Source organism: Molothrus aeneus, chromosome 7, assembly GCF_037042795.1.
Source record: "Molothrus aeneus isolate 106 chromosome 7, BPBGC_Maene_1.0, whole genome shotgun sequence".
NCBI classification, from domain to species: Eukaryota; Metazoa; Chordata; class Aves; order Passeriformes; family Icteridae; genus Molothrus; species Molothrus aeneus.
Window position 1 is genome coordinate 38,924,318 of NC_089652.1, and position 27,185 is coordinate 38,951,502.

At 39.7% G+C, this 27,185-nt stretch overlaps 1 protein-coding gene across 4 annotated transcripts; it reads left to right on the forward strand.

Moving 5' to 3' along the window:
- The first annotated feature begins 313 nt into the window (after nt 1-313).
- MARCHF7 (membrane associated ring-CH-type finger 7) lies at nt 314-25,069 on the forward strand. Of its 4 annotated transcripts, none has more exons than XM_066553252.1 (10): nt 314-424; nt 6,111-6,261; nt 10,306-10,464; nt 12,508-12,676; nt 14,292-14,459; nt 16,066-17,179; nt 17,428-17,597; nt 18,831-18,940; nt 20,330-20,443; nt 24,165-25,069. In XM_066553252.1, exons 2-10 carry the CDS (start codon nt 6,121-6,123, stop codon nt 24,414-24,416), a joined length of 2,397 nt encoding a protein of 798 aa, XP_066409349.1. In that variant the 5' UTR covers nt 314-424; nt 6,111-6,120; the 3' UTR covers nt 24,417-25,069. The 4 variants fall into 4 exon arrangements, with proteins under 4 accessions (XP_066409349.1, XP_066409350.1, XP_066409348.1 ...); XM_066553253.1 differs by lacking the exon at nt 314-424 and adding an exon at nt 1,437-1,642; XM_066553254.1 differs by lacking the exon at nt 314-424 and adding an exon at nt 22,286-22,334 and having other exon boundaries at nt 24,165-24,311.
- The last annotated feature ends 2,116 nt before the right edge of the window (nt 25,070-27,185 follow it).

Sequence of the window (27,185 nt, forward strand, 5' to 3'; positions counted from 1 at the left end):
CGGGTGTACGCGGTGACGAGAGACGGGAGAATTAATTTACAGGGTACAGGCAAGGAAGAGAATGTGACAGAGACAGAAAACTCAAAGAGCGTGATGCAGTTTTCAGGCTGAACGTGGAAGACGATTCGGATGTCTCCGGCGATGCTGCTGGGCCTACTAAAGGGAATCCTACCGCTCTCAGGAGGGTTTTCCAGCTCCGGCCCGCCCACAGCCCTCAGGCTCCGCTCAGGGCTCCGCCCCCGCCGCGCCCCTTCCGCGGGACCGGCCCGCGCGGCAGCAGTTCTCGCGGGAGCTGGGAGTGGCCGCGCCGGGCAGTCGGGCGGTCTCGCGCTGCCGCCATTGTGTTGCGGGAGCGCCGGGAGCGGGCGGCTCGGCCCGGCCCGGCCCGGCCTGGCCTGGCCTACGCGGCAGCCCGGCCGTGACGGTGAGTACAGACCCCCGCGGTGGGCCCGCCTGCGGCTCGGGCCGCGCCTGCTGCGGGGCCCCGCATGCCTTGGCGGCCTCACGCCAGGGCCGGGGAAACCATTTTGTGCCGTGCTGGGACCGGCCCATCCGCCCTTCTCTCCGCCATCGCCGTCAACGGCCGCTCGGCTCCGCGCCCGCTCGTAGCGAGGCTTTGTGACACCTGGTGCCCCCTGTTCCTCTCCGCCCTCCTCGCGGCCTCTCCCCAGCCGTTGGGGCCGGATGCTGCCTGAGTAGCGGGACCGGGTGCGGCCGCGGGCCCCGGCCGGGCCCGAGCCGTGCGAGCCGCTTCCCGGGGCCTGGCGGGGGAGGTGAGATGCCCTCGGCGGCTCTGCAGAGCACCTGCTGGCTGCGAGAACAGCCCAGCCTTAGGGCACCAGCCGCGGCAGCGTGGGCAACCGTCGACATTTGTAAATATTCTTGCTCCTGAGAGGTCCCCGAGAGGCTCCCGAGTTATTTGTCAATTTCACTACATTGAAGGTTGAGAAAATAGCCGTAACGAAGAATTGCAGAGTCTGAGAGAAAGACTCGTGAGCTCTGTCTTGTTTGTCATAAAAACGTGATTGTGAGTAAGCTCCGAGGAAGACACGTGAGCATGTTTTCTCCCGAGGTTGCTCGGGAGAAAAATCTTATGAATAGTTGTATTTTAAACTACACAAAAACATGTAGATATGAGAGCTCGAGTCTTAGGTAGAAGTGTCAGTGCATAGTTCCAAGCTAGAAGAATGAATTTAGGAGCAGGCAGTGAAGCTTATGCTTCTCTCTGATGGAGGGTACAAGATTGCTTAAAACTGGTAGTAATCATGGAAGCTGGCAAACACTTTACTCACTCTTAGGCGTGGTTACCTGAAATTGCTCCTCTTTTATTGATAGAGAGGGTCAAGGCAGAAGAGAAATCTTTGCTGTGTTTTGTGAATCCCTTTTTGTGAAGGGGTATAAAAATGGACAGTTAAGGATAGTAACTGGTTTTGTCTTTTGAGATTGCATTGCTTTCCCTCAAAGACCGCTTGGATCTTTTATCACTTCGTTATGTCTATCCGTGGCTGTGTTAGGTCTAGTTCGTCTTTTACAATGCTGTTGGAGGGATGACAGATCAAGGAAGGCAGGACATTTGATCTGTGTGCTCAAAATAGGCTGTGCAGCTCCACCTCCTTTATCAACTTGACCATCTGTTTCTCAGGTATGACTAAAAAGTTTTATTTCAGAACTTGATTTCTGACCAAGTTTTGAGAGGTATTGCATATGTCCCTTATTTCAGGAGGTTCTGGAATTGTTTCAATTGTTTTCATGAGGTTTTGATTGCTAAGTAGTGTAACATGGCATAAGCTGGTGAAATATGTTGCTTTGATAAGAAGAGTGCTGCTCATCCTGCTGTACATGTTCTCATTTTTCTGGTGTTGGGCATGAGTGTGTGTAGTGTTAAAATAATGGAGACGCCAGAAGTGCATTTTGACTGGTTGATGCGTTGAGGGTTCTCAATGAAGGCACATCAGGTGTGATATTTGAGTAAGGTGTTTCTTTGCTTTTTGGCAACAACAGGCTTTTTAATCAGTTCAGACTACAACCCAATTTCTGGTTCCATGATAATTGTTATTATTTCCTCAGAGAAGAAATGTAAGTATTTTTTGGTCTCACTACCTTCTGCATAAATTGAGGTATCTACTTTGTCATTACAGAACTTGCTACAGCATGTTAATTACCACTTGGGGTTTGTTGAATTCCTATGTGTGTAAACAAAATGTTTAAGGTTTTGAGTGTTTTTCTTCAGGAAAACCCTTAAGATAATGATATTGTAAAAGGGAACCATTCTCATTCTGAAATATTGTATACAAGCTCAATATTCCCCTTGCAGACAAGTATTGTTGTGGCTTTAATAGTGTGGTTGTTTTTTTTTTTTGCATGAGAGCATTGTATTGCTCTGTCCTGTGCTCTGTGATAGCTTAGCATGTTAGCATGCTCACCTTATTTATAACCACCTCATTGTGTTGCCATGATCAGCATAAGCCTTGTATGTGTTTTGTTTGTATTCAAGCCACCTGTAAAGACAGTTGCATCTCAGGCCTTTAAGGTACAGTGCCTAAAATGGTATTCAGAGAACTCTGGGGAAAAATTTCCGAAACCCAAAAGACATCTTAATAGTGTTGATCACTAGAGGTGAAATGCCTAGATCTAGTTTTGTCTATCTAGTAAATGGATGTCATGGCTCCGTTGACTTCAGCTGCATCTCTGTCCATCTGGGTAAGACTATGAGGTAAGGCTGAAATAATTTGGGTTGTTTCGCCAGGAGAAGAGAAGCCTCTGGGGAAACCTCATTGCAGCCTTTCAGCACTTAAAAAGGGTCTGTAAGAAAGATGGGGACAGACATTTAGTAAGGCCTGTTGTAATAGGACAAGGAGTGAATTTAAGGAAGGCATTTTTTATGATGAGCATAGTGAACCATGGGCAGAGATTGCCCAGAGAGGTGGTGGATGGTCTGTTCCTGGAAACATGGAAGGTCAGGTGGGATGGGACTCTGAGCCATGTAATCTCCTTGAAGATGTCCCTGCTTATTGCAGGGTGGTTGGACTAGACGGCCTTGAGATATCCTTTCCAGTTCAAACTATTCTATGATTTCTCCTAGTTGGATTGCAAATAAATTTTATAACGGATGCCCAGAAATTGAAGAGCTCTCGGGCAGCAGATTTTTAAAAATGATTCATCTTAACAACATGCTTTATGTCACCAAATCTTTATTGAAAGGGAAAGGTAAAGTCTGATTTCCTTGACCTGAAGTTCTTTGCCTAGATCATAAGGCCTTTTATTCAGCATCTTTTCACTTCTGCATCAGACATGGCAGATGTCAAATGCCTATTCTTATGTTACTCTGATTGATCTTTATAGCAAATCCTTCTCATTTGCTGGCTGAAGCAAAGACTGCAGAAAAAAATTAAGGTTGTATGCAGGAAATGAATCACAGTTTGTATACATAAACTGGCACATTAAATTTTGCCTTTCCTATTGTGCTACCTTAAGTTGGTTTAAACACTGTTTTTTGGGTATAGTTTCTGCAAGATTTCTTTACTTGTAGAAAGAAAATACTCTATAGGTAGTATTATCCTGACATATTTGGATTGAAATCACAACCTGTGCTAATTTACAAGATGAGGCTGATGAGTAACATTGTCTGTCCTCTTGGGGCTACCATTGAAGGAGAAAATTAGTCTTGTGCCTACTTCTGTATGTCTGTAGAAGGAATTTGCTAATTTTGGACTCGATTTCATCTTTTGCAGGTAGTTGGCTCTGGTGTCCAGTCTTCCACACCATCCTGTTCTGTATGAATGCTCTTACTCTGTTCTGTGGATGGTGCATAAGCAATTTTATTAGTATTAGACGATGTATAATTTAGTCTTTGAAGTTGTCTTATGCTTCTGTCTACTCCGCTGACTCATCTGGACATTAATTCCTACTAATAGAAACTTCCATTCCTTCTAGAACCTTTGCATTTTCCTTGTGTGTCCATGTCTGTCTTTTATCTATGCTATTTAATTCATCTGGTTCCACACCTATCTGAAACGAAGTGATTCAGAAACAGAATGATCAATAATAGAGGAGATAATGCCAGCACTCTTTGTTGAGTACTTAATAGTACATACTTGGATCATTATTTTGTGTGTTTGTTCCTTGTATTTTATATCAGGGTAAAACACAGACAAACAGTGCTTTGACTATCAGATCTCATCAAGACATACGGCTGTCCTGTCCAGCCTACACTAGCCTATATTATTGTGATATTATTTTAGTTTTATAGTTTGCAGCTTTGATAGTTACTTTTTTTACACTCATTGCAGCTTCATACAAGTACTAAACTCGTAGAGCACATCATGGCAGATTACTCTGAAGGATAAATTATCATTACAGTTTGAGAATGAATATGATTGTTACGTTTTACTGAACTAATGATCCACTTGAGTGCTGTAGTTTAGATAATTAGTCTTGTAATCAATTTCTTTTAAACTACCACAATCAACTGGTTTTTTTTTGAACTCTGGACTGCTGCTTAGAACATTCTTATATTGATACAAATGTGCTTACAACTTGAGAATTGCATAAATTGCTGAATATTTACCAAAGGTTTTAAATATAATCTGGGAAATTAAATTAATTAATTATTCCAGTATATTGATGCGAAGTTGGGCAAGTGAGCATTTTAGATTCTTAACCAGATCTTGTTTACCTGGTGATGACTTTGGCAAACATGAACGGGTTATTGGTGTTGGAAGTGTGATCTAGAAGCAGATGTCCTCTGTAATACGGGCCAGTAGCTCTTTTGTACACAAAGGTAAACAGTCACTTAAACCTGGTATACTTTAGAGTCCTACTTGCAATATTAAGCATTTTGGCTGCTCTTGTAAAGCTAGGTAACAACTAAACATGCATGAGAACAGTGGTTAAGGAAACTAACCTCAGCTGTCCATACTGTTAGGTTGGTGGAGTTCTGTACAAACTCATTGGCTTTTACCAGGTAGAATATTTAATTCAGCGTGACTTGAGCAAAGATTAAAAGTCCTGAGTATGTGGACTCACCTTGAAACTGCAGCCAGACATGAAGTGTGTCAGGATTGATGTAACAGCTTTTTGCAGAATGTGATACTGATGGGCATGACTGAATTGTGGAAAAAAGGAGTGCTTTGTTGATGGATAGGGTTTTTTTTTAATCAATATAGTTTACTCCTGTTCTCAAAAGGGTAGGCCAGAATTAGAAGTGGTTAAATAGACTGTACCACTTTGGCAAATCACCCTGTACCACTGGGATTCTCTGCCATCTGTTTGTTATGTGTCATGCTATTGTTTATGTACCACACCACTGAGGATACTGCAGTTTCCTTAAATTTTTTTAGGAGCTAACGTTTGTGGTCTGCTTCTGTCTCTACTATCCTGAGGAGGAAGAAACTAGCTGTCTTGGGTTTTAGGTAAACATTAAGTCAGATCCCATTTCAAGGGCAGGGATGAGTATAGGAGCACATCTCATGTGGAAAAGGCAACGGTATTTCTTTTGAAATGCCTAGAAAGAGCAAAAGGCAGATAAAGAGTCAGCAAGTGAGAAGTCAATTTATGAATACACTTGTGAGATAACCTGTGCTCCTTTGCCTATGTCAGCTTCCATGGGAGCTGTCTTTGGAGAAGTTGAAGGCAGATAGACTGCAGGTGTGTTTTTTCACAGGAGGGTGAAGTTTCACAATTTCAACCCTGAGGAATAAATCTGAATATAATTTCTGCAAGTGTTGAGATGCAATTCATTAGCAAAAATGTAATATATTAATTTGAGAAATCTGAGTAATCTGTTCCTGACTCATTTTGCATTAATATGAGTACTGTGTGGTTCTTAAGGGAGTACCTCTTACACTTATAATTGCAAGAATATATCGTAACAAAATAATAAAAAGGGACTGTAGTTTTCTGATGAGGGATGGGAGGAGATGTAAAGAAGGGGTTACAAAAACTAGGATAAGAACTTGTTTCCCCATTTTGCTGATGCAGTCAGACCAAAGCACTGTGTAAATATTTGTATGTGTGAGTCATATTTATGTTATACCCAGAATGACCTGTGTCTATTTTGCATGAGTTCCCTGCTTCCATGAGAAAAAAATGATCAGTATGTCCTTGTACAGGATACAAAGGATGGAGTCAAAACCCTCAAGAATTCCTCGCAGGATATCTGTTCAGGCTTCCAGCTCTCCTGTAGGATCTAGAACTGGAAACAGTTTATCTGGTGCATATAGTACAAGAGAATCTTCATGGAGATTAGAATCTGGATACCAGGTAATGTATTTTTTTTTCCTTTTTATAAAGTATAAATAATTTTAAAAGTGTCTTTTTTAACCAAGAAAAGCCCTAAAACTTAGCCAAAAAAATTTCTAAAATGCAAGAATTTACTAACCAGGCCAATGACAGTAATCATTGAACTGGTAGTTCTAGATTTTCTGGTTTTACCTGCTCTTGTTTGTAGCTGCACCTTTAGAAATCAGCTGTTTAATGAATGAGAGGGCATTCTGATAATATGGATCTATTTTCTTATGAACCACTGCCATCCTAAATCTGGATAAATGGAGTTTTTTGTTGAGGGAGAGGTGAGGGTTTTGTTTGAACTTTGATGTGTGTAGGGCATTACACCTAATGTGTTGGTGATGCAAAAAGTACAGTATGTTGTCAGTAACAAGGCTATACCGTTCTGCAGCACCTCCTGTGTTTATATTTTGAAAAGGTACGAAGAGGAGCTTTAGACTCTATTGTGGTTTGACACCGGCCAAATGCCAGGCACCCACAGCAGTTGCTCACTCATCCTCCCCTGCTGCAGCTGGGCAGAGGAGGGAAAAACTTAATGAAGGGTTCATGAGTTGAGATAAGGACTGTGAGAAAACACTCCAAGGGCAAAACAGCCTTAACTTTAAGGTATAAAGTTAATTTATTACTAACAAAATCAGAGGAGGATAATAAGAAGTAAAATAATCCCTGAAAAACACCTTTGCTTCTCCCAGCCCCTCCCTCCTTCCCACTGACAGTGCATGAAGACAGGGCATGGGGATTTTGGTCAGTTCCTCACCCGAGGTTTTCTTCCGCTTGGCTCAGGGTCCGTAGTCCTTCCCCTGTGAGGCCGAGGGGTCCCTCCCATGGGAGACAGTTCTCTCTGAACTTCTCCATCATGGGTCCATTCTCATGAGCAGCAGTCCACCCAAAACTGCTGTGGTGTGGGTCACTCTTCCACAGGATGAAGTCCTCCAAGGACAGGCCACTGGAGCCTGGGAGCAGGGGCCCTCTCTCTCCATCGTGTCTGCCACTGAATCACAGCCTTCTCCAGGAATTCACCTGCTCCAGTGTGAGCACCTCCCCCCTGCGCTGCGGGTGGATCTCTGCATTCCTGGTGGGCCCATGGGCTGCAGGAGGACAACCTGCTTCACCATGGTCTTCACCACAGCCTGCGGAGGAATCTTGGTTCTGGTGCATCTCCTCCCACTCCTTCTCCACTGACCTTGGTGTCACTGTGTTGTTTTCCCTCACATGTTCTCACCTTCTAATCTGTTGTGGCTGAAATTAAAACTGCATCCCTCCTTTTGTTTTGATTTCTGAAATCTGTCATCACAAGAGGTGTTACCACCATCTCTAATTGGCCTAGCCTTAACCAGCAGCCTGTCCATCTTCAGAGCCATCAGGGATTTGCTCTGCCAAACATAGTGGAAGCTTCCAGCTGCTAATTACAGAAGCCACCTCTTTGGCCGCCAAGGTTTTTGGCAGCTACCAAAAATCACACTGTGCAAAACCAACAGAGACCCACATTAGCCTGTCATGTTAGTATGTTAGTACAGCTGGGCTTACTGTGCACTACATGGGACTGAAAAAAGGCCTTTTGCCATTTCACCAGCAGCATTTTACACTAACCAAACTACTTTTGTGGGGAAGGGAAGCTGTTCTCAAGAGGAAGTATTCACACTCTGCAGGTACTTGCAGTTTGGGAGGGTATTATGGGAAGCAGAGATAAAACTACCGTAGAAATAGCAGTTTTGCTCAATTATCTTAGTACTTTTTTTTCTGCTCCTGTCAGCAGTTCTCACCTCAGTTTTGGGCTCAGAAATGTAAGCCCATTTTGGTCTTTGAAATTGCAGAAACTTAACTCTGTGATTAAATGTTCATATTTAAAAAAAAAATGGTTAGGAGTTTGTTCCCTGCTGTCAAGCTGTCTGGGACATTGTATTATATAAAGCCTTTTTGAGAAACAGTTTTACAACTAGTAGAACATTATTTTTAGCACAATTAATTGCGTGTGTTACATTTTTGTTATCTTCAGCATGCATGTGCTTGCTATTATATAGGCTACAATATATAGGCTGAATGTACAAGGGGAAGCAGTTGTCAGTAATTTTTGCATTTTGGAGTCCTGCATGTTTTTTGCTGTCTGGCTGCTCAGCAAAAGCAAATTGAACACTCTTACTCTTTTGTAGAGATATGTGGACACAGTCCACACAGTGTATGTATACTGAAAGCCATTGATCAGAAGTCTTCAGCTGAACTGGTGCTGTTAAAAGATTTTGACACAACATATCTGTCATTATTTTATTTATTACATGAATTGCAATGTGTTCACTGCACTGTGTATTCTTTTGACTATTTCCTGTTGAGCAAAGTGATTCTCAGCTGAGGAATGATCTCATAACACTTGCCAGTTAAAACAGCAGGGAAAATATTTGTATAGAAGATTATGTTGTATCCCTTTTTTCCACTCCCAGTTTGTAGTAGGTAGTCTGAGAACTCATTACACAACACTGGTGCTTAGTGATAAAACTGTAGGAAGCTCCCTCTCTTGACTAACCTTTGGTATTTACAGAGCTGGAAGGAACAAATTGCCTTATTGCTGGGCAGGTTAAGATTACAGAGCAAGAAAGTTTAAGTCCAGTCAGATAGGAATACAAAGGACAGGCATTTTCACTTTGTTAATCCATTAAGAAACCTACCATAAAGTATTTAAGATCTAGTTCAGTTACAAATAATTAAAAATTTGTCATTTGGAAGAAAAACTTGGACTATCAGTAATTCTTTAGGTATAAGGAGGACTTGGATTTTTAATACAGAATTTCTATAGAGAGAACACTTGATTATAAGTTAACTCAAAAACTTCTGGGACAGATCAGTCAAATTTATATTTGGTTTTGATTAGGGCTAACAAATACGAAAGGTTTCCATTGGATGGGTTTGTTGTTTTGTTGGGTTTTTTTTCCATGCACATATCGAATTCTTGTACGTCATGCACTTTAGAGATCAATCTGGGTACTAGCCCCTGCTTATCTGAGGAGGCATAATGAAGAGGTTAATTGTAAACTAATCAGATGTATGGGATATAGGGTTAAAATTAAAAAATCGAACTAGTGTCATAGTATGAGAAAAAAAATCCTATCCTTTACGATACAACATAGTAAACATTTTATGACAAATGAATTATAAGTTTGTTTTTTTTCAGTGGAAGCATAGGGTCAAGAGCAGTTTATAAAATTGTTTTGAATGTTCTCCTGATAACATTTTTCAGCTGCTGAAACAAACGCCATAACCAGAATACCTTATGTAGGGCTTTAATTGTTAAATTCTGACAAGGGATTTTAAATAATCTGAAGCTGAAATGAAGGAAGAAAACAGGCTGAGATTTTTGTATTATTTTGGTTTGGCTTTGAATGCTTTGTTGTTGCTTTTAAGAGATGGTGACAGCAACTACTGTGTTTGTAGTACTCATAGTTCATAGAAAGAGAATGGACAAATAATCACTCAAAAATGCTGCTTAGTATTAATAAAATGGTTGCATTTCTGTTATTTCTATTAATTTTGCTAATCTCCATTATTATTCTATGGAGCAAATTAAATTGCAGTGTCTTTCCTCAGTTATGACCTATTCATTGAAATTCAGCTTGTTTTAGTGGCAAAAGAGGTGCTTTTGTTGTCATAGAGACCCTTTCTACACCTGTGGGGGTTTTTGCATAACACTCGAAATCAGGCCCTTAATTCTGCCCTGTTGCTGCAGTACCTAAGTCAGGCCAATGCCTCAAAAACCTTACATTTTGACTTTTTATTGTCCTAGTTCAAGACAGAGGACAGATGAAGGAGCTGCTATAAAGTACTTAAATAAAATAAAGCGAATAACAAAACTTTCCTTTTGCCAGTGGTTCTCTCTAAGCCTGTTTCATTTCTTGGCTATCCCTCAAGGTTTCTTAATAAATGTTCCCAGATTTGTTACTGCACCCACTTCCCTGTATTTTCAATACTCATACCAGATACTGAATTATTTTTAAGTTACAAGATGCATATGATAATCACGTTGTTCTTCAGGAATCCAGTGTATTGAATAGTTCCAGTAGAGACTGGAGAATTGGAGAAAGGGACACCCGTGAAACTCCTTGGAAGCTTACAGCGTCGTCTCCAACGCGCTACTCAGGGACACTTGATCACCCTCATTCTGGAAGATTTTTGGGAAGCAGAAGCAGATTGGTGAGAACTGTTAATGTGTGATAATTGGGAAAAAATATTGAAACCCCAGGGTTTTACTTTAGTCTTCCCAATCTGAAAAGCTGCCAGCAGGGGCTCTCTGTAACATTTTCAGATAAGTAGATCTTACTAATTCAAGATGGAGCAAAAACTAGAAGATAGCAGTGCTTAAAAACATTCAGAGGATGAAAATAGTGGTGTATATTAGTTTTACTAAGAGTTAAGAAATACATTTAAAGTCAGTAGCTTTGTAAAAGTCCATTTAAAAAGAAAAAAGGAGGGGGTCATTAGAATCTCAGACATGTTATAGTCCTGTGGATGGCAAAGTTCATATTACTTATACTCCGTCCCGGGGGGGGGGGGGGGGTGTTTCTTGGGTGCTAGCTTTGTGAGTTAACACAATGTTCATGGGTTTGGAGACCTACTTTAGGAAATTTACTTGTGAGGTGTAGTTCATAGTCTGATTGTTCTTACTTACAAGCAAAAGAATGGTTACTTGAGATTCAAGACTCAGGCCATGAGAGTTTGTCTTAAATGGGTTCTAGAATGTGCCTTGGTAACTCCAAGAATAAAGTAGTTTGCTTGTGGCATGCTTATGCATTGTAGAGTGACAGAGAAACACTTTAAAGCGTGGTAGAAATATTAAGAAAAGCAGAAAACTCTGAACAAGTTTGGCGGGACGATAGTGAAATAAAAATTCTACTCACTTTCAAAGGGAAAGATGTTTGGGCTCGCATCATTAAAGAGGTGTTGGTTTTCTTAGGTGAGTCAAAGGTGAAGACACTGAGATATTGGAGGGTGAGGAGGGAGGAACTAGTGTGCATGTGTTGGCCTTCAGGGGAGGTCATGGTAGATGTCTACCTATAGTTTAAATGCAAATGGAATCTGTGCTTCTAAGTGGTCAACATATCTAGTTAAATTAGTGCTATGGTTTTCAAGGTAAAAACCCTTTTTTTCCCCCATTAAGGTTAATTATTCTCTTGAAGTAAATTCTAATGCAAGTGAACCTTGCAGAAGACACTCTGAAAATTCCACATATCAAGTAGTAAATGATTAAAAAATAAGTGATATGTTAAATAGAAGACTAATAAGGGAAAGTGTTCTGGCTTTGTACTTGGTTTCTGAATGTTGGTTTGTTTCCCTGTTTTTTTATGATGAGATGAGGGAAATACTTAAAAGACTTCTTAGTGTGAAAGAGTAAGAAGTTGTGGTTTAAACTTAGTAAAAACCATAACTAAGTAGAAATAAACCACAGATATAATGTCCTCTAATTTGGTTGATCTTTAAATGATCTTGGTTGTGGATAGTTTCTGGGAAGACAAACAGCTCAATTCAGCTTTTTGATTGAGCTTAACTTTTTCTTTTTTATATGAAAAAAATAAACCTGAAGTATTTAAAATAGAAGATGAATGCCTTAACTGTAAGTAACCAGATAAACAGCTTTGTAGGCTATTCCAAACTTTTTTTTCTAGGTCCTATAGTGCTAGTTTTTGAGAACTGTTTTATTTCGGTGCTGTACACTGCAAAAGTTGCTTTGTACCTGTTCTTTTCTCTGAAATCCTTCAGTTGCGCTTAAGCTTGTTGTAATCAAAGTATACTTGCTTCAAACAATTTTCCTGAGGCCCACTCCTTAGCTAATTATATTTTAGGTTGATAAAAAATAAGTTTTGGCCATTTCTGGACAGCAAGATATGTTCCCTTGGGGATCTGTAAAGCTATATTTGATTGTGTTTATAGCATCTTACAGGCCAGGAATATAATTTTTCCCCCTTTTTGCAACAATTTTTTGTTGTAAGCCACATCTATCTGGAAAGGAAATAAAATGTTGAATGTTACAGAAACTCACTTTTGTTGGTAGGACTTTATTGAGTAAACCTAGAAATACTAATCAAGAGCACAAGCATAATTCCTACTTTATTTTTGAAGAAAAGGTTTTGTATCTAAAGTTATTCTTCACAATGTTTGTGAGTTTTACGTTATGCACACTTTTGTGGAGTATAAGTGCATCTGATGTACTATGTAATTTATTTTTTAATGTTATTTCAGTCTACATCTTCTTCTCATTTCACGTCTGGGTGTTATGGTGAATCTGAGAGAACTCAGGGAGCATATCCAAGATTGCATAGCCAGCAGCAAGATAGTGATTCAAAGAGACCTAAACTATCTTGTACATCTACCTCTTCTGTGAGAAGTAATGGCTTGGCTGCCTTTTCAGGTGAGTGGTTGATTGCTTGAGCTGAGTTACATCAAAATTGTCTGAGTAGTAAGATGAGGTTTTACCAAGTTTTAAAAGACTTGCTTCAAATATTATGCCTTTATCTTTCTTAATTAATGAAAATTTATGCCTGTCTGAAGAGTATGTTCACAATGATAACAGCTTCCAAAGTTCCGAGTATGCTGTTTACATGGTCTTTTGAAAGTCCAGTTGTACTCATACCATTTCAGAATTATTACCTGTACCTATTCCATTTGTGGTCAAACTGAACTTCATGGCTCAAACATACCTTCATTGATTAGGATGTCAAGAAAAGAATAAGCACAGCTGCTCTTATTTCATGAGTCAGATGGTGTTGATACATCAATGTGTGCCTGGGACAGCAGAAAGGAAATCTTTACCATACTTAGCAATATGTTCAAGCACAGCGTCATGGCTGGTTAGAGCACTGTTGTTAGGGGTCGGGGAAGAAAGTGTTCCTTTTTTAGCAGGGCCTGAACTCATTCTCTAGGTCCTGGCTAAAGAAACATTCTACACTAAGAGCTCTTTCAGGAAAACCTGAGACTTTCATTGAAGCTGTGGGTAAGTTCGTGAAACTTGGATAGACAGAATTTATGCAATATGCCAGCAGAAATCTAAAGCTCAGGAAGTAACAGTCAAAACCTTATGCTGAAAATATTTCTAAACCATTTTGATACAGATCATTAAATTAATTCAGATTACCCTTGTGAGTATGGATTAATGGGTTATTAAAAAACCCTTATGGAATTGCATAGATATCCAAATAAAAATTAATAAATTCGTGCTCAAACCTCAGTATTATTGATACTTTCTTACTCTGTTAATGAAACGACAACCATTAACATTTCTCGTGGTGTAGGACTGTTTATCTTTCCGTTTCTATGTTGGTTGGTTGTCACACTGCCGACCAATGAGTGCTTAAATTTCTTTTTCTAAGTTAGCAATGAAGTGATATCAAGGTGAATTTTTCAGAGCCATTGAAGACTCTTTTGAAACTAGAGTTTTGTCCCCAGCTGATGTATATAACAGCTTGCTATGCAGTTGTTGGAGCTGTTAACAAAAACCAAGATCCATTTTTACGCTGAAGTGTTTTACTCTGTAATATGAACAAGGACAGTGCTAGTCATTGTTCTTGAAGTTGTGTCTAAACTGCATTTAAGCTTCATCAGCTGTTTTTATGAGAAACAAAATTTCATTTAAGTAATGTCAAGTAGAATGGCAGTATTTGCTAAGTCTCAAGCTGCTGTTTTGCTATAATGTGAAATCTTTAAAAACTAACAACCATTAGGAAGCAAGATGCTACTTCTCTTCCTCTTGTATCCTGTAAGAGTGTTAATGGGTCTGACTCTTCACAAAAGTATTTCTACTTTTTGTTTGATGTAGCTTTCAGAGCCAACTTTCTGCAAGATGAAGTAAGTGCCTGCATCAGCAGAGTGCACTTAGCTTTATGTTGGCAGCTGGGTCCTTGGTCAGCCTAGTGGTAATGTTAAACTTGCCCTTGATATGAATAGCGAAAATGTCTGTGTAAGTGTCAGTTTTAATGGAGTTTTAGGTGATTACAAAAAGAGGGGATTTATTTACTTTTTCTTCCTAGATTCCTCCTGGAGATGCAGTAGGATTCCTAGATCTTCATCAGTAATGCTTGGCTCCCTTGGAACTGATCTGGTGAGAGAGCGAACACAGTTAGAAAGAAGAACAGATCTGTCTGTTAATAACCTGCTGGATCCCAGCTACGGAAACAGTGACTTTCCACCTTCAACGTGTATGTTTCGTGTAACTGAAAGCTCATAAACCTACAGTTTGTATGGCTTTTAGTTTCTTAACATGTTCATAGGATCACAGAATGATTTGGTTTGGAAGGCACCTTTTGTTCCACCTCCTGCCATGGGCAGGGACACTTTCCACTATCCCAGATTGTTTAAAGCCTCATCCAGTGTGGTCTTGAACACTTCCACGGATGGAGCATCCAAAACTTCGCTGGGCATGTTTTTTTAATATTTTATTCAAAACATGAACACAAAATAGATTTTAAAGTATCCTTTTAAATGAAATTGGTTGGCCACTTTCCATGTGTTGACCAAACCATTGAAGGATATATGAATGGTCTAGCTTGTAGATGCATTGTGGTGTTGATGATCGCCATGGTAACTCTGCAATTACTCAGTAAAGCTCATTTCTTATTTGTCTTAAAAACTCTTTGTATTTAGGTATGGGAAGAGAAATAATGTTGATTTGACCCGGGGAAGTTTTTTCTTAAAGGTGCATATTATCTCTTTTTATTTGGGTTCTCAAATGGTTATTAGGGAAAACTGTTAGAACACTGAGAATAAAAATGAATAAACACACACTTGACATGAGCTGAGAGGTTTGTCTCGTGGCAACTGCTAGGACTAGTAAGGACTTCAGCACTGTAATTTTCACTTTCTGTTCAGAGTGCTGTGATGTTCTAGAGCTGTCTCAGGGGAAGCTCACCATTAGTCTTGATCTGCAACTTTTTGCAGGTGCATTGGTTGTATTTTGTAATGCAGAAGTTAAAGAAAATGCCACATTTTTAAGTATAGAAGATAAGCAGAAAAGCTAAAAACTACTTTCAGAATTTGTCCTGGAGTCTTGCCTTGACAGAAGAGTATATTTTAATGTCATCATACTCATAGCACTTTTTAGTAAGTGGACAGTTCAGCTACTCTACCTGGTAGAGCCTTATGGGAGAAGTGGACTGGGGAGCAGCCTTTGTACTGTCTATGCTGCATTTCTAGCAGTAGTGCTGCTATTAAGTGCTATTAAAAAACTCCCAGCTGTGTTCCCTGATGTGTAATCAAAAGCATATGGTAGATGATTGGCATCTGTGCAGATGTTTAGTTAGCTGGAATCTGCCAGATAAATAAAGCTCATCTTGAGCAGTAAATTGTGATTGCAATGCAGCACCCATTAAAAGAAAGTCACCAAAACTGCAAAGATGAAAGTTTTAAAATTGAGACTACATAGAGAGCTTCTGTTTCCTACCTTCATCTATTCATGCTTGTTTCTTCTTCCCCCTTTTCCCACCCACAACCACCCAGTGCAGCTGTTTGAGGAAGGACACTAGCCACCTCAGCTGCTTCATGTGAACTATGGTTCATCTGCAGTGGAGTTCTTCTCAGTGTGTTGAGATACTCAGACAGCATTTACAGAAGATGTGCTTGTTAGAATGATAGAATGGTATGGGTTGGAAGGGACCTTTAAAATCCCCATGTCCAATCCCCCTGCAGTGAGCAGGGACATCTTCATTTAGGACAGGTTGCCTAGAGCCCTGTTGAACCTAACCTTGAATGTTTCCTGATGTGTATGTGCACATCATCACAGTATTTTCCTTTGCTTTTCTGCAACAGATCTTCAAGACAGGCCTGCCTCTTCATATGCAGAGGGAGCAAGACCAAAAGACAACTCATTAAGCACTTTGAGGCTGAATGCACCCATGAACCGCCAGTTGCCTTCTGATCATCAGCCATCTTTTTTCAACAGAGACTCTAACGTGAGCTCTTCACGATCCAGCCATTCTTCAAGACAAAGGAGAAATGAATTGGAATCTCCCCACAGGAGTGTGCAGCCAGCATTTTCTCTTACTGCCATTAGAGATGAAACCCCTTCCTCAAGTGGTTCCGAAAGGATTTTATCTTCTCAGAGGTCACTGAATGAGTCTGCAGCTGACAGCGAAGGGAGGCGCACAACCAGACAGCTGCTGTCTCGTTTAGCATCTAGTATGTCATCCACATTTTTCTCTCGAAGGTCTAGCCAAGACCCATTGCATACAAGATCGTTAGGCCCTGAAGAGTCAACAGCGGTCCCAAGAGTTCAAGCTACTGCTCTGTCAAGTAGTAATGGAGCTGCAACTCCGGAGGTTCCAGGACTTCAGTCATCCGAAGCTTCTCAGGGGTTCAGTTTTCTTGGACGAAGATGGGGTTTATCAGGAGTTTCACAGAATCGCAGCTCTGATTCTGATGGGGAAAGTTACAGACCAGACACTGAAAGTAGGAGCACAGGATCCTGGTTGTCGTCCTCTTTGAGGAACAGATGTACACCTCTCTTTTCCAGAAGAAGAAGAGAAGGAAGAGATGAATCTGCAAGGATCTCTACCCCTGATACAACTGCTAGATCACAACATGTCTTTAGAAGGAGAGGGTCAGGTGAGGAGACCTCTCTTGAAGCATCAGATAGCCCTCCTCGGGCTTCTGTTAGCAGACCAACGCCTGCAGTATCTGTTATTTCTACAGCTACTGCCTCCCCACCGGATTCAGCCTCCAGTGGAAGAGGTTCAGGAATTCTGCCTGCTTCTCTCTTTCGCTTTGCAGTGCCTCCAACGTTAGGAAGCAGTCTGTCTGACAATCTTATGATAACCGTAGATATTATTCCCTCTGGCTGGAATCAGTCTGATGGACAAGAAAGTGGCAAGTCTAAAATACCACCTTCAAGAGATCCGGAAAGACTCCAGAAAATAAAGGAAAGGTAAGTTAGTATGTTCTTTTGGAACAGTAAAATGTACCTGTTCTAACCTGAGAGGGCTTTCTGCAATCATGATTTAAAATAAACAACTTTCTTTTAGAGGAGGTGGCAACTCAGTTGTATTCTCACTTTTGTCTTTAAAGAAACTTTTAATTCTCATGGGTTTGAGAACAGTTTGATAAGTGGAATTCTCATTATAAAAAGCCCCGTGTGAAATGTCACAGCGTTTGTTGGTATTCCATCCTATTCAGCCTACTTTTAGAAGATTCTGAAGATGAAGAGGGTGACATATGCAGAATCTGTCAGATGTCCTCTGCAAGTTCTGACAACCTTTTAATAGAGCCATGCAAATGCACTGGAAGTCTGCAGTATGTTCACCAGGAGTGCATGAAAAAATGGCTGCAGTCGAAGATAAATTCAGGTAAAGCAAACTCTAGACCAAGGTAGACTTCCAGTTATACAGGGAGGCTTATTGGAAGGATTGCACCTACTGGGGTATTTAGTTGAAAAGCGAGCAGTGGGGACAAACAGCAGTATGGCACTTCCAGGCTTTTTGTGTTCTGTGCAGCTTCTCATGTGAGTAGTTCCAAGAACTGTATTTTTTGTTTAGAGAACTGCATTTTTTGGGGTTATCTACTAAGATCTTGGATGAAAAATAATGTTGCAGAAGTGTAGCTTTAGAATTACTCTGCCATTTCAGTTGTACCACTTTGGGTGGCATTTGTTCCCCACCCTTCCTTATGGAAATGGTTGTGGTTTTTTCCAAGACTTCTATAGCTGAGCTAACTGTTAGCAGTGATAGGAATTTGAAAATCCAGAATTTATTTTGAATTGTAACTAAAGTATGTTAATTTTTTCTTAAAGATATTAACGCCTATTCAAGGCACTTTAAAAATGCTTGTTCAAAAATTACTTAAAAGTGCGTATATAATTCTTTAAGAAACATTTCAGATATTGCATGCCATAGAAATATTTTTGTAACAGATTGATTGACTGGTTTGTAACTGTTACAAAGTTATTATTAGCAGTATTCTTAAAAGTAGGTGGCTTGATAGAATACATGAAATACTTTATACCAAAGGAAGGTGCTAGTATCTGAAGTTTTTGCTCAGCACCAGAGGATACACATCAGCGAAGGGATGTTTTAGAAGCCTCAGCCTGTAGAAGAAAAAGAATTAGAATTATTTAGCTATATATGAAGACAGAAGTCCACTATCAACTTGCTTTGTTCATCTTGTTGCTTATGGAGGAGTCTGTTTTAAAACTGGTACTTAAGACAAAATGTTACTTAATAATAACTTTGTTGTGGTGTATTTATTCTTACTTTAGTGTGTATTTGAATTACACGGTAAAATTCAGAAAGCCCAAGAAGCGATTTTATGCCATACTTGCAGGAAGAAGCATATTAATGCCCAGAGTGAATGTGAGGCAAAATAGATGCAGCTGGATAGAGAATAAACATTCTACAGGGTTTAAATTCTGACAGTAGCAGATGTCACTACATTCCTATTGGAGGCTTGCTTTTCTTCTAACCTTGCTCTGCAAAATAAAGTCAAAAATTACGTAGAGTTTTTAATGTGTATATGAGTGTGTTGTTTGTTACAGACTGTTGAAACTTGACACTGAGTTTTCCCCTTGCCCGCCACCCCACCAGGTTCTTCTTTGGAAGCAGTGACAACTTGTGAATTGTGCAAAGAGAAGTTGCATCTCAATCTGGAAGACTTTGACATTCATGAACTTTATAGGGCACATGCAAATGAACAAGTTAGTATATTTTACCTTATTTGGTAAGTGTTGCTTTAGTGCTGGGAGGGCAGTCTTTAGAGAAGCCAAATGCATCTCCATTTCAGAAGGGCTGTTATGCATATAAAGTAATGTTAATGTGGAACAGATTTTTCTCCTCAATATTCCAACTACCACTACCTTCCTGCTATGCTTCCTACAGCTGAGCTTTCAGTAAGTGTAACATATCTCTTTCCTTAGTTGCATATCTGTCATCTAGCTTTGTAATCCAGTGTCTGTGCCACATAGGTGCAGTGTGAATTCTAGCATGATTATATTGAATTTCATAGTCAGGCGTTGTTGTCACTTTTAGCTGTTTTTGAACACAGTTTAGCAGTTGTTTTAAACATACAATTACAAATTTCTTTTATTTCATTAGAGTGGTAGAAACTAACCTCTGTTCTAGCAGTTTTTAACTGCTCCTTTTAATAATTTCCTAACTTAAAAATAAAGGCCCATTGGTATAACTTTTGTTATTTAAAATAGAATATCTTAGACCTACTGGACTGTGTAGTATTTAAAAAAGAGTAAATAACTCAGAGCTGGTGTTTTTAATGAACTTTATTCAGAGGGGTTTTCCCTATTCTCTGGGTTGTAATCTGACGATATATGACGACTAATGCTATTATCCTATCTCGAATATTTAAAGAAAATACCAAGTTGTAAGAATCCATGCCAAGTGACATCAATTTTGGGGCAAAACATCAGGCTCTAATTTTTTTATTATTTAAAGTAAGTTCTTACCCTAGTACTTGAATTCCTATCAGTCGGGGAAGTCTCTGAAAAGTCTTTCTCAAGACATCTTGTTTTAGTGCTAGTGCTTATTGGTTACTGCCACTGCACTTTATTAGAAATAAGAATTTTGATTTTTTTTTTCCCTAAAGAATTGACTAAATTATCTGTTCAGCAGTAGCATTTTTAAAATTTTTCTCTTATCTTAGCAGGTAAAGGAATTTCTCAAATATTTATAACATCATAACATTCTTAAAATATATTCCTTTATTTTGGCTTTCTGTAAATCCTTGAGACCACAGAGAAGAAACCAGCAATACTGGTTTGATTTACCCAAGTGATATAATACTCCGATTCGCACATTCTTTCCTCTGAACTAATCAGGCTGACAGATTTAATTTGTAGAACTCTATTTATCTTCAAGGATAACAGGTTAGATTTGGGGTGGATGGGAAGGACCAGAGGTATAAATAGCTTTTCAGCAACCTAAATTTTTTAGTATTACATTTTCCTAATTCTTTCGAACAGCTACAGATAACTTTGTAATGATTTCATTAAAAATCTAATTGTTGTTCTACTTGAATCATATATGCAGATGTATTGCTGACATTCTGAATGTTTCTTTTGATCTCCTTTAAGGCAGACTATGAATTTATCAGCTCTGGTCTCTACCTTGTAGTGTTGTTACACTTATGCGAGCAGCGCTTTTCTGATATGTTAGGAACTGCAAATGAGGCCAGCACACGTGTCAGAGTAAGTATGCAGTGATTTTCTGGCAGGAATTACTCATACAGAGAACTTGGAAGCAGATTGTTACGTTGGGTGACCTAGGAGCTAGATACCCAAGAAACACACTTTTAAAACAAATTTAGGTTTAAAATGGGCTGTGCTTGTCAGTGTGCTGTGTTTGATTCGAAGCTGAAGGTACTACATAATTGCAGGTACTCTGCTACAGAATACTTTCTGTCAAAGTTGTTGGTAATTCATTAGTTAGCACACATTAGCACACAGCATACAGTTAGCATACATGTTGTCGTCATTATTGTGAATTTATGCAAAACTGGAAGGTTAACCTCTCTCTGTGCCAAACATGCAGTTAAGAATGCTGGACTACCTGATTTGTTTAATTTTTCTCATTATGCAATTCTATATTGCAAAGGACTAGAACTTGTGCTTGTCTAGTGCACTAGACTAGTGCTTGTCTGCCAGAGTACACCTAAATGTGTACTTGAATATTAACATTCTGCAACAGCCTATAGCTGTAGTGTGAGTTCTCTGGCATTAGTCCAAACTCTTTATTGCGTTTGACTGCATTCTTGTTGCTCTAAAGGTCCAGCTTAGGGACATGTTAAGTACACCTTTAACCAGTAAGAGATCAGCATAGAGAGTTCTTTCTGCACAGTGATTCACTCATAAATCCAGTTTGCTACATGTTTATTTGATACTAGATAATTAATCAGTGCTCTTAGTCAACTGAGCTAAAATAACCTGAAAAGCCGGTTATTTTTAGGTTTTTTTTTCTTACATACAAATGAGTGACAGTATTATACCTTTTCCAGTGCATATGGGAATGATTGACAGCTAGCAGGTAGTAGATCTTTGGAAGAGGCAGGACTGTGCTCTACCTAATCTTTTAATGTATTAGAGCAGTGCTCCTCTTTTCTGTACAGATCCAACGTAGAGCTTCTATTCCATGCTCCAGTTTCTGTGCTACAAGTGTAGAGATATAAAAGACACATGATAAAATTGCAGTCAGCATCCAGCACAGATTGTTAGCTTGAGTGTATTGCAGAATATGTTTTTACTGGTTTCCCATCAGAGGAGGCATTACATACTTCTGTGTGTGACACTGCATTTTAAACTAGTGAGAGCATCAATGCTAGTATTTTATATCAAGCATATGAGCAAGCTGTGGAAACTCTTGTTATCTGCTGTGTCTCAGTATCTGGGCTTTTAACTGAAGCAGTGATGCAGATTGGCAGTGACGAAAACCACTTGGCTGAGACTTTTTAATCATAGGAATTTTGGCTTTGGGTTTTGATACCATATGTTTCTTACTTCAAACCACCACCGCTGCCCAATAGTAATCATGCTCTTAAGATTTTAATTATAAACAATAACTTAAGTGTATTTATGAATTTTTCCTGAACCACATTCATTTAGAGGGTTCTGTTTTTTCCTATTAGTCGTGAATTAAATTAAATGGATTTAACTAATGCAAGTCCTTACTGTGATTGTTTTTCTGCATCAGAGTTTCTAGGAAAGGTTTTCATTGAACCTGACACTTGTTTATGTTTGCTGCTTTCAAAATCGATGTGTTCTACAGACTGTAGAACATGAAGATGATGTCACAAGTCGCTACCACAAACATTTTGCAGCTGAAATAACTGTGTAATAGCAATTTGAAGTCTAGTGTGTGGGGATTTATGTTAAATTTTGCATTGTTTTTTGGAAGTTGGGCAAATGGTTTAGGTAACCAAGATCTGTCATGAAGCTTTGGGATGTAAAAAGTGAAGAAAAATTTGCTAACTCTTTGCAAATTTCTGCAGATAACTTTGCAACTTTTAAACTACTTTCTCTCTGCCTTGTTTCTAGTTTATTAACCTTGCAAGAACTCTTCAGGCACATATGGAAGATATTGAAAGTAGGTGCTTCCCCTCTTTTCCTCCCCTCCCATTAGATCAACTCAAAGCTAATGAGTACAATCCTCCTTGCCAAGATTCATGATACTGAATATAATTACTGAAAACCTTACTCAGCAGTGCTTTTTCCATCATCAGTAGAATTATTCTGAGGGGGAACCAATTTTAATTCTCCATTATTAACTTCCCAACAGCACAGAGTTGTTTAGACCACAGTAGTGTTATCTGCAATCAGTAACAGAATTCCTTAGTAGTTACACTTTGGTTATTGTAGTTCTGGTAATTCATAATTACAGGATAAATGGTGACCTTCAGGTTGCTGCCTTTTACAAGAGAAAGTAGGAAAGAAAGTAGTATGAAAGAAGCATTTAGAATTGAATTTTACTGTATTTAGATTAGACACTTGTATTGCCAATTTTCTTCCCTTTCTTTTTCTTGCCCTCTTCTCCCCCTTGTTTTTTCCATTCGTACACACTTTTTGGTTGTGTGGGTTCCTTGATCAGATCTATCAGACCTCTTGAATGAAGTCTGAAGGTTGCCAATTTTGGCAAACCAAAGGATTAGCCTGCCTTTCATCTAATGGCTTTTTTTTTAATGTGTTTAAATTCAAAACTATATGCTGATACATCTAAATTTCTGGTAAATATACCCTGGATCTATTTCTGAGCATGTTGAATAGGCAGTAGAAGGGTAGTTGGTCTACCCTTTTTTTCCTAGTGTGCATGTGTCTGTCAACTTCATATGGGTTTTTAGTACTCAGGATGCATTTGGAATACTATAAAGAAAGGGAGTGTGTGTGTGTGTGTGTGTGTGTGTGTGAAAGAGGGAGTTCTGGTTCAAGGTGATTATTTCTGCATTCAGAGTGGTCAAAAGTGGACTTGAGTTATGAATTCATTCCTAAGTTATGTGCGTCCTTACATGAGGAAAAATTAATGAGTGTCATTTAACTCCTTAGTTCAATCTATATTTGATTTAGCCTTTAACTTGCAGGTGAGGAATACGGAGTTCTAGATTTATTATTGATGCGCTTCAGTTACATTTCTAAGAACTGAAGAAGCAAGGAGTCAGACTTTTCTTCTTTCTGTGTTCAGGGATGGAACATGTTACTCCAGTATAGTTTCTTGTCTGCAGACCTGGCTTAAGAGGACACATTAAATTCCTGTTATAGAGAGGAACATTTTACAAACCTAATGTAGATGTGTGTACGGACTTTTCTACCATAGTTGACAAGTGTGTATTTGTCTTTTGACTCACCTTGCAACGACAAAATCCTGTGCATATGCGGGCATTGGGTTCATCTTGCATATGCTGAAAGGACAGGAGTGGAGAGAGGAGCTTCTTCCAAGTAGGCCCAGGTTGCATTAAGCAAAATATATATATATATATATAATGTAAGAGTCTGTTTAGACTGCTGGATCATTCTAGGTATTTTAGTATCCAAATTGTTAACTTGGTGTTAACTTATGTTGGGTGCTGCTGTCATGGATTGAGTATATCCTCCTCTGACTACTGCTGGAATTAGCCACATTAAGCACTACATAAAAGTTGAATCTCTGGCTTAATTAAGTTTTCTCCCTCTTATTTTGAGGAAGGAGAGTAGGAGGACACAGCATATTGTATGTTCTGTTGAGTTTTGATTTGAAAATGCTGCATTTTTAGGACATGAGATGCATTTAAGAATTAAGTTATGTGATTACTCAAGGTTTGGGTGGGTATTGCAGTCTGCTATTTAATATTATGAAATCACTTTTATTTCCTCTATTCATCCTAAAGTGCTTTAATTTTCACACATTTTTGTCAAGGCTTCTGATTACACTGTGTTGTTCCAACAGCTTCTGAAGATGACTCTGAAGACTGATGCTGGTAGAACTTTCATACTGCAAGAAACAAACAGAATTGCTGCAGAAATGCTGAACTGGCAAGAACAACATCAACATGCATTTGTTTTATACCTCTCCTTAGTAAAATGCGCATTGAATATTACTGTAGTTTTTGAAGCATTGTTGAATTCAAAATCAACCGCTGCACAGTGGAGCTCAGTAGACTTGAGAACTACTCAGCATGTGTGCGGATTAGATACATAGAAAACAACTTCCCTTTTTAAATTATGAGGATGTTGTACTTTGTTTTGGAAGACATCGGATTCTGAATATTTAAGGAAGCTCTATCTCCCTTTGTGTTTTCTTCTTACTGTAGTCAGACTTCTGGCTTTGTCTTACCGGGTTTTGCTCCTGTACTGGCACTAAGTGGTTATAGGGGGTTTCAGGGGGAGGGTGGGGATGCCTGTGTACTTAAATAGGTTTTGTTAAGGTGTTCTTAAATGCCTCTTTTGCTGCATCATATAACTGATTGCTTCCATTGTTAATGAATGAACAGGAGGATAAGCAAGATACCGTAGAGATTGTTTGGATTTAGGCTTATTTGAAGACTATTATTTAACTGAAAAAGCAATAAGAACTTGCAGTGGTCTTTTAATACTTGGTGATGGCTTTTTTATGTACCACTTTGGAAATTTGAGATTATATTTGATATCATGTGGCTGTTCCATTATGGAATATTGCAGGTGTGAACTCTTGCATTTCAGCATTCCTGGCAGATATGCAACTTGATAAAGACCTAAGGTTGTTTAGTTTAATCAGACTTTTTTAGATCCCACCTTCACTGTTCAAAGCACCAGTTATCAATGTGTTTTCTAGTGTTGTCACTTCTTTATAAATAAAGACGAAAGAGGTATGCATCTCTACTGGTATTGTCCATTTCATTTAAATGTGGATACCTACCAGAACTTACACTTGAAAACATAGAAAGCTGGAATCTGTGGGATATCTTCACTGTTTCTGAATTCTTACCCAGATATTTAAGATTGTTCTGACCATTTTGGATTGAAATGCTTTCTATAAATGGTGGTACAATAAATTCTTATACATGTATTGGAATTGTATGTCCTACAGATATGTGTTAGTTTTGTAATTACCTCAGTAAACAATGTGTTGGCAAAGAGTGCAGTATGTTGAAATGCCATGAGTTTAGTTTATTGTTGCAGTATGTAAAACTAACTTGTGCAGAGGAAAGGATGTGCCTTACCAGCTGAAATGAACTCGTGATTTGCAGAGTTAACTTTGCTAGCATTACACGAGTTGGCCTGTCATCTGTAAGACTTGAAAGAAAATGGAATGCTAAGGAAATGGCATATTTCTATGCCCATTCTGGTAACTTTAGGCATTCAGTGCCAACACTTAAAAGTATTATTCAGTAATTAGTTGAAATACAGCTCCGGGACATTAATCTGAAAAGTGAAGGTCCAGGCATATGTGAAGATGTTTCTAACTCATTTATGAAGAAGGTGAATTGAAGCTTATAATAAATGTTCAATCCTTGCTGAGGTAGATGGTACCGCTTAATAAAATGTCAGACAGTGAAGCAGTCAGTATTTTATATGCACTCAATACATTTAGGGTTACAAGCATGGGTTCTGATACCCTAATAAATTGATGACTTGAAGGATATTTAAAAAAATTTTCCCTCACTCTTTGTAACAAAACGCCATTGCACGAAGGTGAGCAATGTAAGGAGCTCCACGCACAAATGCAGTTGAAGTGATACGTGTGTTCGATGTTCTACAGCCTTGTCGAGCTTCATTGCAAATGAAAGAGTGACATGTGTGAATGCCCAGTGGAGTTGCTGAAGAGTAGAGGGTCTGAATGCATCAGCTGGGAAGAGTGGTGCCACCAGACCCAGCTGCCTTCTGCGAGGAGATCTGGCTTGCAGCCCTGATGCCGCACAGTTTTAGATGGGTAGAGCCTGGCAGGAGCCAGGTTAGTTGTCATCTATGTACCTGTGCTGTGAGATCTCTGTCCATGAGCGCACCTATCTGTGCAAGCTCTTGCGGGTCCATGCAAGCGGATTTTTGTTAGCACACCGCACGAGTGTCCATGCAGGTGTCTGTGCAAACATGCATTTTGTCTTGTCCGCACATACATGCTCCCTGCTAGTTCCCAGGGTTTTAAGACATAAGGAATAACTGTGGCTTGTTGCTGGTTCCAGCAATTCATAGGCATACCTGATCCTCAGTGATGGGCCTAGATATCCCTAATGGTGCCAGTGATGACAGTTCCATGTGTGAATGGGAACAAGCTGCAGAATTGAGTGCCTCATCCCATCCTGGGGCCAGTTTAGAGCTGTGAGGTTGACAGGATGCAAAGATGTTCAGTGCCACCGTGAGTATTTAGGGCTTTGGCTCCTGCAGAGCTCCTTGGTGTTACGCTGGATGTGCTCCAAGTGTCTATCCTGGCCTCCTGAGTTGGGGGTGAGAAGGAGTATACTTTTCCACGTTACTGGAATTTTGACTTTGGCTACTGTGTGTGCAGTAGTCTTTTGTTCTGTGCCACCCTCACCTGCCAGGTTGTTTGCACTGCAATCACCTGCCTTGTTTGAAACATCCATCTTGAGCATTGCTGCGCTCCTCCCAAATCTAAGCACGGGCTGGGCTCTTCTGCTCGTTAACGCTGCAAATAAGAAGGCTGTACGTGTGCAGCACAGAGGATCCCACCCGTGAACACGAACTCTGCAGCGCCGTGCATGCACAATTAAAAAGCAGTAATAAAGCTACTCAAACATAAAAACACCCAGCAAAAATGCGTGCACATAGCGGCAGGACTCAAAAAAGCAAAGGGACGAGGGACGACTCGGAGAGCGGCGCATGCGCAGCACAGTGAGTTACGGCGCATGCGCAGCGGCGGGTCCGGGGAGGCGGGGAGGGAAGCTGCGTCTGGGACAGCTCGCTGTCTCCACCTGCTGGCTGACAGGAGGTGATGCTGACTCGGGAGAGCCGCGGTGTGCAGGGAGCGGCCGCA